The sequence below is a fragment of the Cricetulus griseus genome, chromosome 3 (genome assembly GCF_003668045.3).
Source record: "Cricetulus griseus strain 17A/GY chromosome 3, alternate assembly CriGri-PICRH-1.0, whole genome shotgun sequence".
Classification (NCBI taxonomy): Eukaryota; Metazoa; Chordata; class Mammalia; order Rodentia; family Cricetidae; genus Cricetulus; species Cricetulus griseus.
Window position 1 is genome coordinate 35,679,337 of NC_048596.1, and position 15,584 is coordinate 35,694,920.

The following is a 15,584-nucleotide window of genomic DNA, read 5'->3' on the forward strand; positions in this document are numbered from 1 at the left end:
GAGGCTTTTGTGCTTTGACTTACTTTCCCTTCCAGATTCAGAAGGTTCATTACATTATTGCCTGACCTAAGCAGTCATCCTGATTCTAGGGCATTTCAAAGAATAAAAACAGTCATGGGGTTGGGGGTGACACACTGCTTGAAATTTCTCTTAAAGAGTTAAGTGAGAAGTTTACCACACACAGCAAGCCCAAGAAGGCTTTCCCAATGAAGGGAGGGGGACCCTAAATGCTTTGCCTTATACTAGAATTGGCCAAATGAAAATGGGGGAATTCACACCTAAATTCTGCATGTGAGACTGTTGGACTTCGGGGAGCAAGTGTTCAGGTACTTCACGCCCCCAGAGGATTTGTGTCAGGGCTTTACCAGAAACACCTGGCTTCTTTCTCTCACTCAGTTGGACACTGTTGGTAGTTTTTTTGTTTTTTTGTTGTTGTTATTTTGGTTTTTTTTTTCATTATCAATGTGTCTTGTTGCTGTGATATGGTTTAGAGTGCTAGGGACTGAGCCAGGGCTTACACATGCTGACCCTTAAGCTACAGGATACACCCAGTTTAAGACTTGTCCCATTGCACGGTATCTTTGTTTCAGACCTGTGCATTAGTAGAGAGCTTTTACCAGAGACTCTGTGTTTGGAACTCTTCCTTCCACAAGTAGAAAAGACATCGACCAAGACCGTCTCCTTAGTTTATTTTTCTAGAGTCCTTAGCATGCTACATTAACCTGACAAAGCTTAAGCTTGTGTTCATTTCACGATACATTTCATGCAGTTCACAGCTGTGATGGGTTTTATATTGACATGACACATGTTTCAATTCAGCCATGTGAAAAGAATAACTCTTAATGGAGTTTGTCTCTGAAAATTGTCCAGGCTTAAATAAGCGGCTGCACAGTCCGCTCTGTCCCCAAGTGCAGTCTCTCTTTGAATTGGAGCAGTATGTCCCTGTTCATAGTTGGTCAGCAACTGCAACCGGACCACTCCCTAAGGTTTCCGGCATCCTGAGGAATCCTTTCACAAAATTGCATTCAAGTATACTATTTCACTTAACATTCCAGGTTGAATTTAGGAGTAAAGTTGACCCTCCAACTAAATCTCCCCAGGCCCAGCCTTCTTAGGCAGTCCTTAGCTTTAGACTCATCTATAACACTCAGCACGAAATCCACAGAGCAGACCTATTTGGCATTCTCCAGTGCAGGGAATTAAATAAGTTATGTTTTTATTGCTAATGTATAGACTATCAAGCACAGTCACTTTGTCAAACAGGAGGAAAGAGAATACAGTATTAGTGGACTCTCCTGGGTGGAGGGGGGGTCCAGCACACACAAAATGCCACTTGGTCACCACCCATAGGTAACACTTTAGGATGATGTGTTGAGTATTCTAGAGTCCGAGGAGTCGGATCTCTCGTCATAGTCATCCTCTGTGTAGATGGGCTGCTTTGTCACGATTGGACACCCATCATCGGGGATGGAGATCCGAGGGTCCTCTGTGGTGCGGGAGGAGAGCACAGGCGAGCTCCGGAAGACACTGGTGGAGTTACTAGGGAAGGGGCTGACATACTGGGACCTCAGCTGGTACTGCTGCTGCAGCGTCATGGTGTTCCACAGGGTGACATCGTTGGGCAAAAAGGGGCTTGACTGGTTCCTGGCCAAAGTATTCCTCAGCATCAATGGGTACCGGGGTGGCTGGGGGAAAGGATGCTGCAAGGGCACGGCCAAGGGGTTGGGGACCACGTTGCTGGAGTCCGCCGAAAAGCGCAAGGTGTCAGGGACTCGGAAGGCGGAGCCCACCGACCACTTGGAGGAAGAGATGGGGTAGGAGCCCAGCGTGTGTTCAAAGATGTGGCCGCTGGAGGGCAGCACGAGGCTCTCTTCGGCCGTCCGCTCCGCCCCAGCAGCCGAGGACCGACTGGACAGCAGGACCTCCACCGCACTGACCAGGTCGCCCCCGCAGCCTTTCAGAATGAGCTCCAGCACAGTGGGCTTCTGGTTGGGGAAGATTTTCTTCAACACTTCCAGGGGTGGCCGGTTGGCTTTCAAACTGAAGGGCAGAGAGACGGTCCCCGATGGACCCTCGATCAGGAGGTGGCTCTGCTCAGCGTGGTACTTGGGGCTGTCAGGGCAGCTTTCTGGGTTACCCCCGTTTTTCTGCACAGCGTATCCCCCTTCATCCACGGACACGATCTCGGGGCTCTCTGGAGTGAAGCAGTTCTTGCCTTTGACCACATCTGGGGAGCTCCTCTGGTCGGTGTCTTTGTCACTGAAGGCCTCCGCAGCAGCGTTGTCTGCTGAACTGCTGTCCCCAAGTCGCTCTTCAGTCAGATCTGGAAGGCAAGACAACAGCTGGGTTAATCCCTTCCTGCTGTGCTCAGCTTCGAACTGCACTAGGCTTCTGGGAAGAGGAAGTTTGGCTCGCTGGGTCTTTAAAGAAGAAATCAAAAACCATCAAATGGGGTGGGCAAGTGGGGTCGGTCAAAGATGGCGCAATCAGGGTTTTCTTGGAATGCTGCAGGAGAGGAGGCTCGCCTTGAACACAGAATGGCCACATATGCCAGCAACCACAGAAGGCTTGGAGTACACAGCATTAGCGACCCATTTAGTGGGGCTGTGAGGATCTGAACAAGGCCTCAGAACCATGAAAGAAGGCCACAGGAGGAGCTCTAGCCATCATCAGCTGGAATACACCACCACCTACCCCACAGGGCACTTTAACAATCACATCTGCCTCCCACGGGGCTGGTTTTATGTTATATTATATACTTATATATAATATAATATAAATAGGGCTTGTAATTCTGACAGTTCTTCTTTTAACCGGGTTACCATGTTGATACTAGTTGATAGAGTTTTTCACCATTTTATATTTGAATTAGAAACAAGATTGTTTTACATGACAATCCCAGTTCCCTTCTCCCTCTCATCCTCCCCTAACACGCCCCCTACCTATCACTTACCCTTTCTTCTATTCTTCCCCTGACTCAACCTTTCTGCTCCCTCATGACCTCTGCATCCTTCCTCTTCTTCCCTTTCATTCTCGTAGCTCCCTCCCCCCTCTTCCCAAGCTCTCAATTTGCTCAGGCGATCTTGTCCCTTTCCCCTTCTCCAGGGGACCATGTGTGTCTCTCTTAGGGTCCTCCTTGTTTACTAGCATCTCTGGCAGTGTGGATTGTAGGCTGGTAATCCTTTACTCTATGTCTAAAATACACATATGAGTGAGTAGATAAGTTGATAGAGTTTCTAAGCCAAAGAAAAATACAACCCTTGAAATCACTTGAAAAAAAAAAAAGAAAGAAAGGAAGGAAGAAAGAAAGAAAGAAAGCTACTGAAGAGCCAGGCAAACTCAGCTGCCTGGGCCTTGCACTCAAGGCCAAACAAAGCCAGTTCTAATTCTGGACGGCAGGACAGATGGAGAGGAGAAAGAAATGGCTGGAAGGTTTCGGAGCAGAAGAGGGAGCCCTGTCTACCCACCTTGTGTGGCAAGGGGTACCTGGATGCCCATGTGTGAGCCAGTGTGCCAGTAAAGTCCCGGGAAAGGACCTATATGCAACATTCCAAATTCCATTTGAAGGGGGAAGGATGACAAAGAACTTCCTTAACAGAGCTAATTCTAGCAAGAGGGGTTGTTAAGCGCAGCCTACAGATTTACAACAGCAAACATTATCCTGGCACACAAAGCCTTCTGTTCTGGCTGCATCTATCTCACAACCTTTTATGAAACAGATCAGTTGCCAATTTGACATTTTAACAACCTGAAGACGGCACCCAGGAGAGCAAGCTTTGCAGTGCTAAATAGGCAAAAGGGAGTGGGTGACAGTACTTTGGGTTTCATAGTAAATTCTAACAGAAACTCTAAATTAAAGAACATAGTTTTTTTTATTAGCAAACTACATACAAATAGATTTTTAGCCTTTAAAGAAATAATAGGCTAGCTGTGGGTGCTTAATCCAGAGTAACTGATCTGAAAAAGAAAAGAGAAGAAACCACTCCCAGTAGGCACTAGTCAGGTTGTAAACTGTGGCTCTGTGTTTTCTCTTCCGGCCTGAATAGTCTCATTGTAGGCCTCTCTGTGGGCAAACCTGATTGTGTGCAGATAGCCAGAGGTGAAATTTCATCAAAGAAGCTTCTAGAAGGCACCCCTCCTACTTGTTGTTGTTTACTTTAAGAGCCTTAAACAAAGACCCATTGATAGACATTTTTCTAACACCACATGTATCTTAAATGCAAGAAAAGCCAATGAAAGTCCATGGCCAAATGTGTGTTTTAAAACTTTCTGAAATTATAATAAATCACATAACTTTTAACCACATCTAATACAAATTCATACTTATCCCAATTTACTTTCACTACATTGCTTTTATTTTCAGTAAAAACCTTTAGGTTTCTATAGTGGGATTCATTTGTAGTCCACACAATAAATTCCACCCCCCACCCCCTACTCCCCCACCCTCCGTCCTGCCCCTTGCTTCCAATGGTGACTCTGGGATTCACCAAAGACATAGCTTTAGAAGAGAAATTTAACATCTTCTCTCCTGCTGCTTCCCAGGACAACAGGCCCAGCTTTTATCTAATTATTGAGCTACTTGAATTCCATATCCTTGACACACAAGACAAAAACCAAACAAACAAAAGGGCTCATGGAGATTTATATTCTAACCAGCCTGCATCCATGTATTCCCCTGACTCATGACCCCATACATAACTCAGCTATCGCTCTATTCCTAAACCCTTGAGAAGGAGTGGCCAGTGACAGTGTGTTAACTTTGAAATAAGCACAAGATTGGATTTTGACCCCTGGTCAATGGTGCTTTGGAAAACAAGTTCAATACTTTCCCCCATGTAATACAGATATGATGTTTAAAGTGCCATCCTGCTCTGGGCTCCTAAATTCAGCTTATATTATCTATCATTAGCATCAAGTATTTACTGACCTGCAATAGGCCAAGAGAAGGAAACAGAATTAAAAAGACAGAAAATAGCAAGAAGCATAAGCTTATCAAACCTATTACCTTGGGGAAAGATGCATGTGCTGGAGAGAGAGCAAACATGGCCGGGCATAGTTTGAGAAGCATCAAATACATTATTCGCTGGACTCCTAAAGTTGGAGCAAACCACATGTTCACCAATAATAGATGAAGGAATAAATAAAATGAAATATTATTCCAACTCAAAAAGGAATGAAATTCTGGTATCTGCTACATTGAAGAACCTTAACAATAGTCTAAAATAAGAGGCCACAAAAGAAATGATGTAATTTCACTTCCTCAAGATGCTTAAGATGGCTAAAGTATAGACACAGTAGAGGTAGTTCCAGGGGAGTGGAGACAGGGGGTTACTATTTAATGAGTATGGAGTTTCAGTCAAGCGTAAGGAAAAAAAGTTCTGGTAAGAGTTTTAAGGCATCAGGGGGGGCGGGTAGAGGAGGACGGGTGGGAGAAGGGAAATGAGATTGTCATGTAAAACAATCCTGTTCCTAATTCAAATAAAAAAAGTTGAAAAAAAAAGAAATCAAAAACTCAAAAAAAAGAGTTTTAAGGCATCATAATTGTCTTTAGTACCACCAAGGTGTGCACCTAAAAACGGTGAAATTTGTTATGTATATTTTATCACCAAGCAAGAAAAACATGACAGAGTATCACAACAATATGCTGATGGTAAAGTTTGTTTCTGTTTGTTGTTTGTTTTGTTCTGGAGAGAAATGGGAGCAAAGGGCACACCTTTGGGAGTAATCTACACACCTGGAAAAGCCCACAGTTTTGCTGTCCTCAACAGAAACATGGAAAGCTAAAAGCAGCTTCGTGTTTTCACATTTTCAATTTCATGAATTTCACCTGCCCTGAATGAACTCAGGAAAACAGTTTCATCAGCTCGGTGGTTCACTCTTCCACAGTCACTTCAGGCTCCAGGTAACTGCAGGTACAGAAGGTCAGTGAGGGAAAGCTAGGATGGATGCTCGGGCTACTCAAACACACCCACATCATGAAAACGTATTTTCCTCAAGGTGGCAACAGACAATCCACTAGACACTGGAGGGCAAGATTCTAAATCAGACGAGACACAATTCTACATTTATGTCTGTTCTCCCGAGTTCTGCAAAACACACTTCATGTAATCTTACTTGGCTGCCTGCTTCTTCTGTAACCGGAGGCTCCAACCATTCTCCCCTCTTTGTGTTTGCTGTCCTTTGCCCCTCTACTGAGACATGCCAGTGTACTGTATACTTTGGGGTATTTCTTGAGGAGTGGTGGAAGCCTATGCTGAGTCATCCACACCCTTAGAATTCTGGGCTCATCAGCCTCCCAATCTCAGTGTCCAGGCTATGACTAAATGTGAGGAAAGCTGTCAGGATATCATAGGGATCCAATACATGAATTAAGGGCTTTCTAATCAACTGAGCTCGGCCCTGCTTCCAGTGTCTTCCCAAGGGAGGCACAAGCCAGTGAGAGAAGCAGGCTCACATACCAGAGGGAACACAAAGTCTTGTGAGAGGTAAATGTCCACTAACACCTAGGTTTCGAAACTCTCTGAGTTCAAGGCCAGCCTGGTTTACAGAGGGAGTTCCAGAACAGCCAGGGCTACACAGAGAAACCCTGTCTCGAAAAAACAACAACAACAACAAACCAAAACAAAACAAAAACAAACAAAGCTAAGGTTGACAGACCTCAAAACCCCAAGACAAACTCCTCACCCAAAAATAATTCCTGAAAAGCAGAATAGACATTGCGCCCCTGCAATTTGGGGCACTATGATGTCTACTATTGTACCTAAACTAAAAGCACTGAAAACTACTATAAACACAGATTTTCACAAGTCATTATAGAGAGTGACATTTAAGCTCAGCGATAAAGGATAATTTAATAATAGGTGTTTCTTTACATTTCCAGGTTTTTCCCCCTGAATGAACTGTAGAGATCATTCAAGTTGGTCTGAAGCACAAAGGCCTTTGTAGACACAGAAACATGGAACTTCAGCTGAGAAAATGAAACAGGAAATATTCCCACCACCCTCTGCCTTCCACTGTATTAAAACCGAGACTCTAATCAGAACACAAGTAGTGGAGGCGTATTTCAACTGACAGTTTTAACTCTGTATGTGGCACAGGAAGGCAAAACCACCTGTCAAAAAGTAGATGAAATCATAACACGATTTTTCTGTCATGACAGGCCAGTCACTACAAGTGAGGGCATGCTTTTTAAACATCGAAAAAAATTTTAAATATTACCAAATATTCAAGCTTTCATTTCATAGCCCATGAAGCAGAAATACATTCCACTTGGAAAAGAAACTTTTCAATTGGTTTATGAGAGATTCAATTAGGGAGGACACGTTTTCTTTGGAAAACAATGTTGCCACCCTCTAAGCAAATATGCCATATGATGACAACTATACTTTCTTTTTAGCTATAAAATTTAAGGAGAAAAAAAAAAAGGAGCACATTTAAAATGTCTTCCGGTCTGAAAATGACAATTTGAACAATCTAACTTTCTTTGAATTTCTTCATATAAAAACACAACTTTAAAAAAATCAAATATTTCAAAAAAGGCTGCCATATGTGTGAAACAAACATTCTGCTCAAAATATGGAAAATTGTTCTGACTTCACTCTCATTGGTTTTATACATTCTAGCCAATTAGTGCACTAAACCTAAATCCACCTAACATCCAGAATGAAGCAAAAGCGCTGGCAGGATTCTCATAACTCAGAGATCACTGGACTCCGCCCTCCCCACAAGGGTGCCATGCATTGAAAATGTAGATTGTCGTATATCATCTGTTCCTGTGATTTGGGGGACACAGACCTCTAGGTGGATCCATAGTGGGTCACTTTCAAAGGGTACCAATCTACACAGGAGCCAGGCAGAGGCTTCCTGGGGACTCATTAAAAACTGGATGAGCAGAAATTTGAATTAAGTGGGAATAACAATAAATCTTGTTCTAAAAAGTTTTCGAGTGTGTGTGTGTACATGAAAACATTCGTGCTTTGCTTTGTAAAAAAAAAAAAATCAGCACTGATTTAACACTGTATAAAAAAAGGCTTCAAGATTATTTCCTTAACCTGGCCTGGTAGAACACACTTGCAATCCTAGCTAGCACTCAAGAGGCTAAGACAGGAGGATCCTATGTCTGAGATTCTGGAACGTGAAGATCGGGGTGGGGCATTGCTTGGAAAGGGATGGTGGGCTCAGGGAAGTATAGTTTGCAATTGTAAACATCGTGTGCCTGATCTCTTTCTTAGAAGGCAGAAACTTTCAAAAAGCAGAGGAGAAATCTACAAATCTACCTGTCCACCTGCTATTTACAAAATGTAGCCGGTGACTTGTTTATCCATCTACTTAACAAATCCCCTTAAGTCCCTTATACCCCTAGGTACAGGGCTAGGAAAGATTATACACAGGTGACCACACCATTGCCTCGGCCACTGGGGCTTCCAGGTAACTAACCTTTTGCAAAAACCCTAAAGTGTGTCTGATGAGTTGGTGGGGTTTTATAGTACAACACAGCAAGTCATGCAGAGGCCAGGAGCAGGGCAGGCTGTGGTATCTTCACATAGGGGGAATATTATAAACACTCACACATGGAGACACTGAGCTAAGTAAAGCAATAATCGGCGGAAAACAATAGAACATTGATGGCAGCTTGAAATTCAAGCCTGACTAGGAACTGTAATCAAGAGAGTGAGGAGTCCGGAAACAGTTAATGTTGTGGGTTTTTCATAATGTACCATTATTTGGAGGATAAGTTTGCTTTTTAAAAAATTAACCAAAAAAACAGAATAGAAACAAACTGTCACCTAGCTCTCTTTAATCCTCCTCCTCAGAAAAATAGAGCGTGTTGTTTAGGCCTGGTGCTGTGGGTGGGACAGAGTGGTGGTCCTGTGATGGCCAAATGTCCTCAGAGCTACACAAGATTAAGGGACTCCAAGGACCTGAGAGGCTAATGGCTAAAGGGGGCTGCAACAGGTTAGAAGGTGAAAGAAGAAAGATAGGAAGGGAGGAAGGAAAGAAGGAAGGCAGAGTAGAGGAAGAAAGCAGGCAGGCACATGGGTTTTCACTGGGCACTCCTCCTCCCTGTCAGGAAGAAATGCAACAGTTCCACCAGAAAAGGTTCCAAGTCCTGCAGGGCCTTTGATTTATGAAGATTTACCCCCCTTCCCTCTGTAAAGCTGTTAACAGAAAGTGCTGACTGGCTGCAGAAAAAGAATTTCTCATCAATGCTCTTTGATTGTATTTTGCAAACAAAATGCCTGTTGCTTGGTAACATTTCACTTGAGCCTGACCTTCTCCAAAAGTTATTGCTATCAGATTCGATTTACACTGTCCTCCTGTGATTACTGTAATCTTTTAAACCGGGAGTTCATCCATCAGGGAAAGGAAAAGTTGGTTGTAAGTGGAGAGTACTGCCATCCTCCAGATTTATAATCCCAGTCTGCCTGGCACAGACTCTGGTTCCTGCAGAAGCACCCTCATTTTTCCTTTAAGTGTGTCCTAGTCTCCACCAGACAGACACTAGCATTCCAATGCCCCTCAGGGTAGGCCAAACCAGAAGGAAGCAGGGAAGGGAGCTGAGGCCCAATGAGAAGGAAGGGCTCAGGAGACTTGTTTGAGTCCTTAGGTGAGGAAGGAGTGAGCTGTGGCAGTAAGCAGACAACCTTCAGATTTGTCACAGAGAAGCCACATGCCCATGCTGCCACTCCTGAGTTCCCTGCCACTTCATCCAGGGACAAGGCCACCAGAGAGGCCAGCTTCCTGTCCTTGGCCAGTCATTGCCCCCACTTTCCTTTACCCCCAGAGCCAGCTCTGAAGGAAAGTTTCTAAGGGACAGTCATGCTGTCCCCAAATTTCTTTTTATCTGGCTTTTCTTAAGGCCCCTGGGTTCAAATCAAGCCATCTTAAAGCCAGATAAGCTTTGCAATCTGTAGCTGTATGACCCAGGTGACTTTAATTGCTCCCAGCTTCTTCCTGGCTCTGAGTGCACAGCCAGACAGGATCTCCTTATCTGGCTTCCATGAACTCTCCCTTAACACACATGGCTAAGTATCTCTCTGGGAAATTAAAAGGAAAAAAAAAAAAAAAGAAAAAAAAAAAAGAAAACCAAGGAAGCAGACCTGGTAGTCCAATCCCACTGGAGCTGGAAGCCCACAGCAATCATCAAGGTGCTTCAGCAGGAGACAAAATAGAGTCAGTTTCCCAAAATCAACCTCTCTCCAGCTGCCATGTTTGCTTTTTTCATAATAAAAGACACCTCACCTTCCTATCCTACTCTCCTCTTAATTCCTAAGCAAATGCCTCCCTGTCTTTCCCCTTCAAGAGCATTTAAAAGAACTGATTATATAGATATAATGAACATAACATCATTATATAACACACACACACACACACACACACACACACACACACACACACAAAATATATTGCAGAAACACAACAAGGAGCATTCTACAGCCATAGATCTGTCCTTCCCAGGCACCACAGCCTATGGCCACCCAGGATCCTCCTCTAAAGGAAAAGTTTGGGGTGAGGAAGAAGCCAGTCACAAGGGACCTTGACTGCAGCTTCTCACCTTGGCCATGACCCTTAAACTCCCTCATATCCAGAGCCCAGAGCCCAGAGCCCAGGGTCTGGAAAGGCTGGCTTGTCTGGATGAGACTGCTGAATCAGAAGCCCAGCCAGCCTGGGAGATTAGTCTTCCCATGCTATTTTCTTGGGGGAGGGGATGGAGGTGATAGAAAGGGAGCAAAACAGGTGAGTTCCATTGTATTTATAGAGAGGGTTAAGTTAGAAACAGGGCCTGCAATCAAAATCTAATTAATTACAGGTCAGTCAGAACTGGTAGCAGAGATTGACAGGCAGAAAAAGACTGCAATTTAAAAAGATATTTCAATCCATAGCCAGAATAGTCAGAAGAACCTTCTTAAATTCACATTAAAAAGCAGTGCCCAAACTAAGGCAACTGAAGGAGAGATTAAGGAAAGATTTCTTCCAGTCAGAAAACCGAGTTTTGCCGTTCACACTACTCTCCTTGAACTGTGTGGGGTTTTCTCTCATGATGCCAAGCCAACATCCTTCTTAAGGCCTGTGCTTACAGATCCAGAGGAAAAATGGAACTTGGTGTGCCAGTGCACCCGTGCTGGTCTTCAAGAACAACCTGTCTCTTTGCTACCCTCTGCCCTGCAAAAAGTCCAAACAGGTTCTCAAACTCCAGTTCACAAAGGAGCAGACCTGAACCGTGTGTAAGCCGACAGATGAGACTGCAGCTGGGCCCTGACTCAAAGCCCTTCCATCCCAATCACGGGGATGCACATACTCTCTACGTGGCATGGACAAACTTATCCAGGAAGGTCTAATCTACCTCTAAAAATGCATGGCATGTCACACACAAATACTCTGCACAAAAGTACGGGAACACAGCAACAGGCGGTCTTAGCCAGGAGTTTTAATTTGACTGCCCCATTTTAATGTTACTTTAATTAATTTTAGTGTTGGCTCCCGACAGAGTTGCTTTTTATATGTGTTGCATAGAACCAGCCCACTTATTTATTTGTGTTTGTAGTGGAAAATTATAATCAGTTTATAAACCTCTCCCAAGCTTTTTTTCTTAAGGGACTGCAATTGATAAACGAAAACAAAAGTTAGTGAATGTTCAAGGTACATAGTTGTGGCCAGCTGGGAACTGAACCCTTGGTCCCTCACAGCTTAGTCTCTGGAAGTCATTCTTCTACCTTTTCCCCCTCCCAATTAATTGTTCTCAATTTGGAAGGCTCCAGCTATCCCTGAGTATTTGGTGGAAGCAGAGGGAGAGAAAACAAGCCCCAAGTCTGGTTTGTGCAGTTGAAATTCTTTGCCCCCTTTTATTCTCCTAAAGCTTGAACCCCGCTGTTGCTTCAGCTTGGCCCCCTAGTGCCTTTGCCCAATTCTTTCTCAGCTTGTTTTAGGTTTTGTGACTATACATTTTGGAGACCAATCTGAGGAGGACCATACGATGCTGAAGGAACCCCTCTTGAACAAAGACCATGGAACTCAAGGTTCCTGCACTACAGGAGGCACTGGTGGGCAGATGGGCATTGCAAAATGCAGAATTGAATTGTAACTCATCCTTCTGCTCTACCCTGGAAGACTCTAGTCCTAGAGCCAGGGAAACTGGAATGGAAAATTAAAAGATAGTAGCATGGAGTCACTTCTAGAACTGAGGTCAAACTCTCCTACTTGTTCTCACCTGAAGGAATCCTTCTAGACTCTCCAAGGCAAATCCACAAATAAGAGGCGATGAGGGGGCGGTGCTACAGAGAAATGCTTATATTCCCCTTATAGTTAAATATCCACAAAACCCGGTCAGCAACCTGCTTTCCGAACTTCAGGCCTAAATACCCTAACTGAGCCAGAAGGCGGGACTGGCCTACCATTTCACCACACATCAGGGAGTGTATATCTTCAGCAGTTGAGCTCAGCACTCTGGGGCTCTAGAAAACCTTTCTGAAGAAGATCTAGCTGTCTTTGAGGAGCTGAGGAAGTGGTAGCAGCAGCTCTATCAACAGAAAAACTGTGGGCCTTTCACTTTTAATTTCAGTACACCGGTTCAGAGGAGATGGGCTTGTTGCCTTTGTACGTTTACCCAGTGAGGGGAAACACCAGACTCAAGTCCACTGAATTCCCACTGCTGAGAGGGGCACGCAGAGAAGCCAGCGGTTCCCTTCTGAGGAAAGTGGGGAAGAGGCTTAAACTGGGGGCAGCCAGACTCAGGAAGGAGCCAGGGTGACAGAATTAGGTAGAAACTGGGGTCTGCGTACTTTCAGGGCTCAGACCACCACCACCACCACCACGCCCCAAATAAAAGCATTTCTGAGAGTAAAAGAGAACAGAGGGAAGCAAGAAGGCCCAAAAAGCTTTCCCTTGTTTCACAGCAGGCCGAGCCTGCCTAAACCTGGAAAAGTACTTGTTAAGTTTTCCCCAAGGTAGGCCAAGTTTTATTTTTAATTTCTTCAAATCACAGCAACTTGGGGAAAGGAATTAAAGGACCAAAGAGGTAATTCAACAAAAAGAGTTAGCTGGTCTCGCTTTGACGACTTCAGGAACCTTTTATCTACAGTTTCTACAGTTCTTAAAAGGCGACTTTTTTTCTTTTTCTTTTTGTTTTTTTTGTTTGTTTGTTTGTTTTTTTACCGAATTTTAAGTCAAGTCTTCAACCCAGCTACAATGTCCGAGCTCCTTTAAGTTAAAGATGTCGCCTTTTTGCTCCCGTGTCCCGGGCCAAGCCAAGATTCACCTAGAAACAGCAAAGCACTTGGGCCCTAACTGCTAACCCTCACCTATTTATCCCTACCCCTAAATGAGAGCCCCCCTAAAACCCGCCTCATCATGGTGCATTTAAAAGCGGTCCCTCCCCAGATTTCGTTTTACAAATAGTTTGTAGAATTGACGTTAAGTTTCCCCTTCAGCCCAGAGAAGGCACCAGGAGACAGGGACATACAGCCTGGATATTTGGCCGGCTCCTGGGTTCCACCTGCATCGGGTTCAGACTCTGTAAGAGACTCACTTTTCCCGGAGAGTAAGAGTCAGTGTCTGCTGGGGATGTAGGCCCAATCAGGTCAACTTCCTACAAACGTGCCCTCGCCTTCCAAACGGATCCCCAAGGGCACTCGAAGTTTCCTCCTTCGAGGCTGACCCCAGCCTAGCAGACGCTCTCACCTGGCTTGGCGAGCTGCGCGGGCAGCGTTCCGGGCTGGGGCTCCGCGGTGGTCCAGCGCAGCGCGGCAGCTGCAGCCAACTCGGCGGCGGGACGAGGCGGCGCCGGCGGCTGGGACGGCTGGGAGGCTGGCGACGACTGCGAGGCGGCGGCAGCGGCGTCCCCCGGCGGCGGGGGCCCCGGCAGAGCCCGCAGCGAGTCCGGGATGAGGCTCTCCAGGCTCTCGTTGGCCTGTTGCCGGCGAAGGGCCACCTGAGCCGCCATCACCCGCTGCCGCTCGATGATCAGGATGCATTTCTCGCAGGTGCAGTCCTTGAAGCGACAGTAGCGCTTGTGGCCCTTGAGCCAGGACAGCACCCCGTGGTTCCGGCAGCGCGCGCACTTAGGCGTGCGCTGCAGGGGCGCCCGCGGTGGCTGCGACACCGGGCCGCCCATGTACAGGTAGGGGGAGCCGTAGCCGTTCATGCCCGGGGCTCCCCCCGGCCGGCGGCAGGAGCAGGGAGGCAGTAGCTGGACCGCAGAGCTGGGAGGCCTGCTCCCGGGGGTCTCGGAAGATCGGCGGCAGCCGGAGGTACCGCAGCGGTCTCCCCGGCCCCGGAGGCGCTCGCAGCCTGAACCGCCTGGCTGGTGGCACGCGGGCCGCGTCTCTGTCTGCTGCCCCTGAGGGCGCAAGCTCCACCCGCTGGTCCTCCTTAGCCCAGACTCTCCAGCCGCTGCAAGGAGCCGGTGAGAGCTCTGATTAAGGTCTGAGCCAGCTCCTCTGCTGTTCCCTTCCTCTCTGGCAGGAGCCCGCACCTCCTCCGTCGCCCTCCCCCACCCTGTCCCTCCTCCCTCCCATCGCCACCCCCACCCCCGGGGTCCCAGCCTCCAAACACTCCCCACACACTCTTTCCTCCTCCCTAGCACCCCTCGGGTTCCTGCACCTCACCTTCTTCGCCACCTGCAGCCAACCGGGCCTCTCTGGCGGGGGCGCTCACAGCCCCCCTCCTCCATGCCCACCACTACCCTTTCCCGAGGCGGGAGGGACTGAGCCGCAGCGGCACACCCGGCTTGCTGGACGGGGGAGGGGTTGGGGGGGGGATAGCGGGAGGGGTGGGTACTTGTAAGCAGGCAGGCAGGCCTCTCCGCTACCGACTCACCGAGCTCCAGGCCTGGTCTGGAAGCACGGAGTCCTAGACCCACACTTGGCCTCAGCAATTCGGAGCTTGCAAGGGAATTGAGGGTGCACGGCAGGTCGGCCCCAGGCGGACCAGGTTTCAAGTACCCGACAAGAGGAGTGAGAGGAGTAGTGATGGTTCGGAAATTTGGGGGACTCTTTTCTTCATTTCGTTTTGCAATCTGGTTTCTCTTTCGTTGCTGCAGAAGAAAATTAATTTTTAAAAAAATCTGTCAAGCTTAAGGAAGACAACTCGTTTGATTGGGTAATTTTAATTTCCTACCACCTCATTCTGTCTTTAAAATAAACAACCACCTCTGCCCTAAAAGACCTCTGCCTTGGAAGGCCTGGAAGTGCTCTCTCGGATGTTTCCCTTAAACATGGTTTAACTTTCCGGGAGCGGAGGTAGAAGACACATTAGTGGCCCCCAAGTTACCCAGCATGATCTACTTGTTCCCGCAACGGTCACTGAATCAACAACCAAGCTCCGGAATTGCCCAGTTCAAATCCCCACAGGCACTGTGATTTATTTTCGGATAAGGGATGGATCCTACTCATTAAAAAAAAAAAAAAATTCTTTGAGAGTGGGAAGAGGCTCGTGTATAAGATGGCCGCATAAACCTTTTTCTTCTTGATAGCATCAACTTTGTTTACTATTCTTTGCTTGTTTAAAGTTTGTCTAATACCGGCTACCACTACATTCGTACAGAGAAAGCTGCCTTCTCCCACCCCACCAAGAAAACAACCAAACAA

The 15,584-nt window shown here is 46.5% G+C and overlaps 1 protein-coding gene across 1 annotated transcript; it reads right to left on the minus strand.

Annotated features, from left to right (window-relative positions):
* Window positions 1–1,358: 1,358 nt before the first annotated feature.
* On the minus strand, window positions 1,359–14,140 carry LOC113834768 (doublesex- and mab-3-related transcription factor 3). The gene is made up of 2 exons (XM_027406769.2): window positions 13,678–14,140; window positions 1,359–2,323 (listed from the first exon to the last, which is right to left on the minus strand). Exons 1-2 carry the CDS (start codon window positions 14,138–14,140, stop codon window positions 1,359–1,361), a joined length of 1,428 nt encoding a protein of 475 aa, XP_027262570.1.
* Window positions 14,141–15,584: the final 1,444 nt, after the last annotated feature.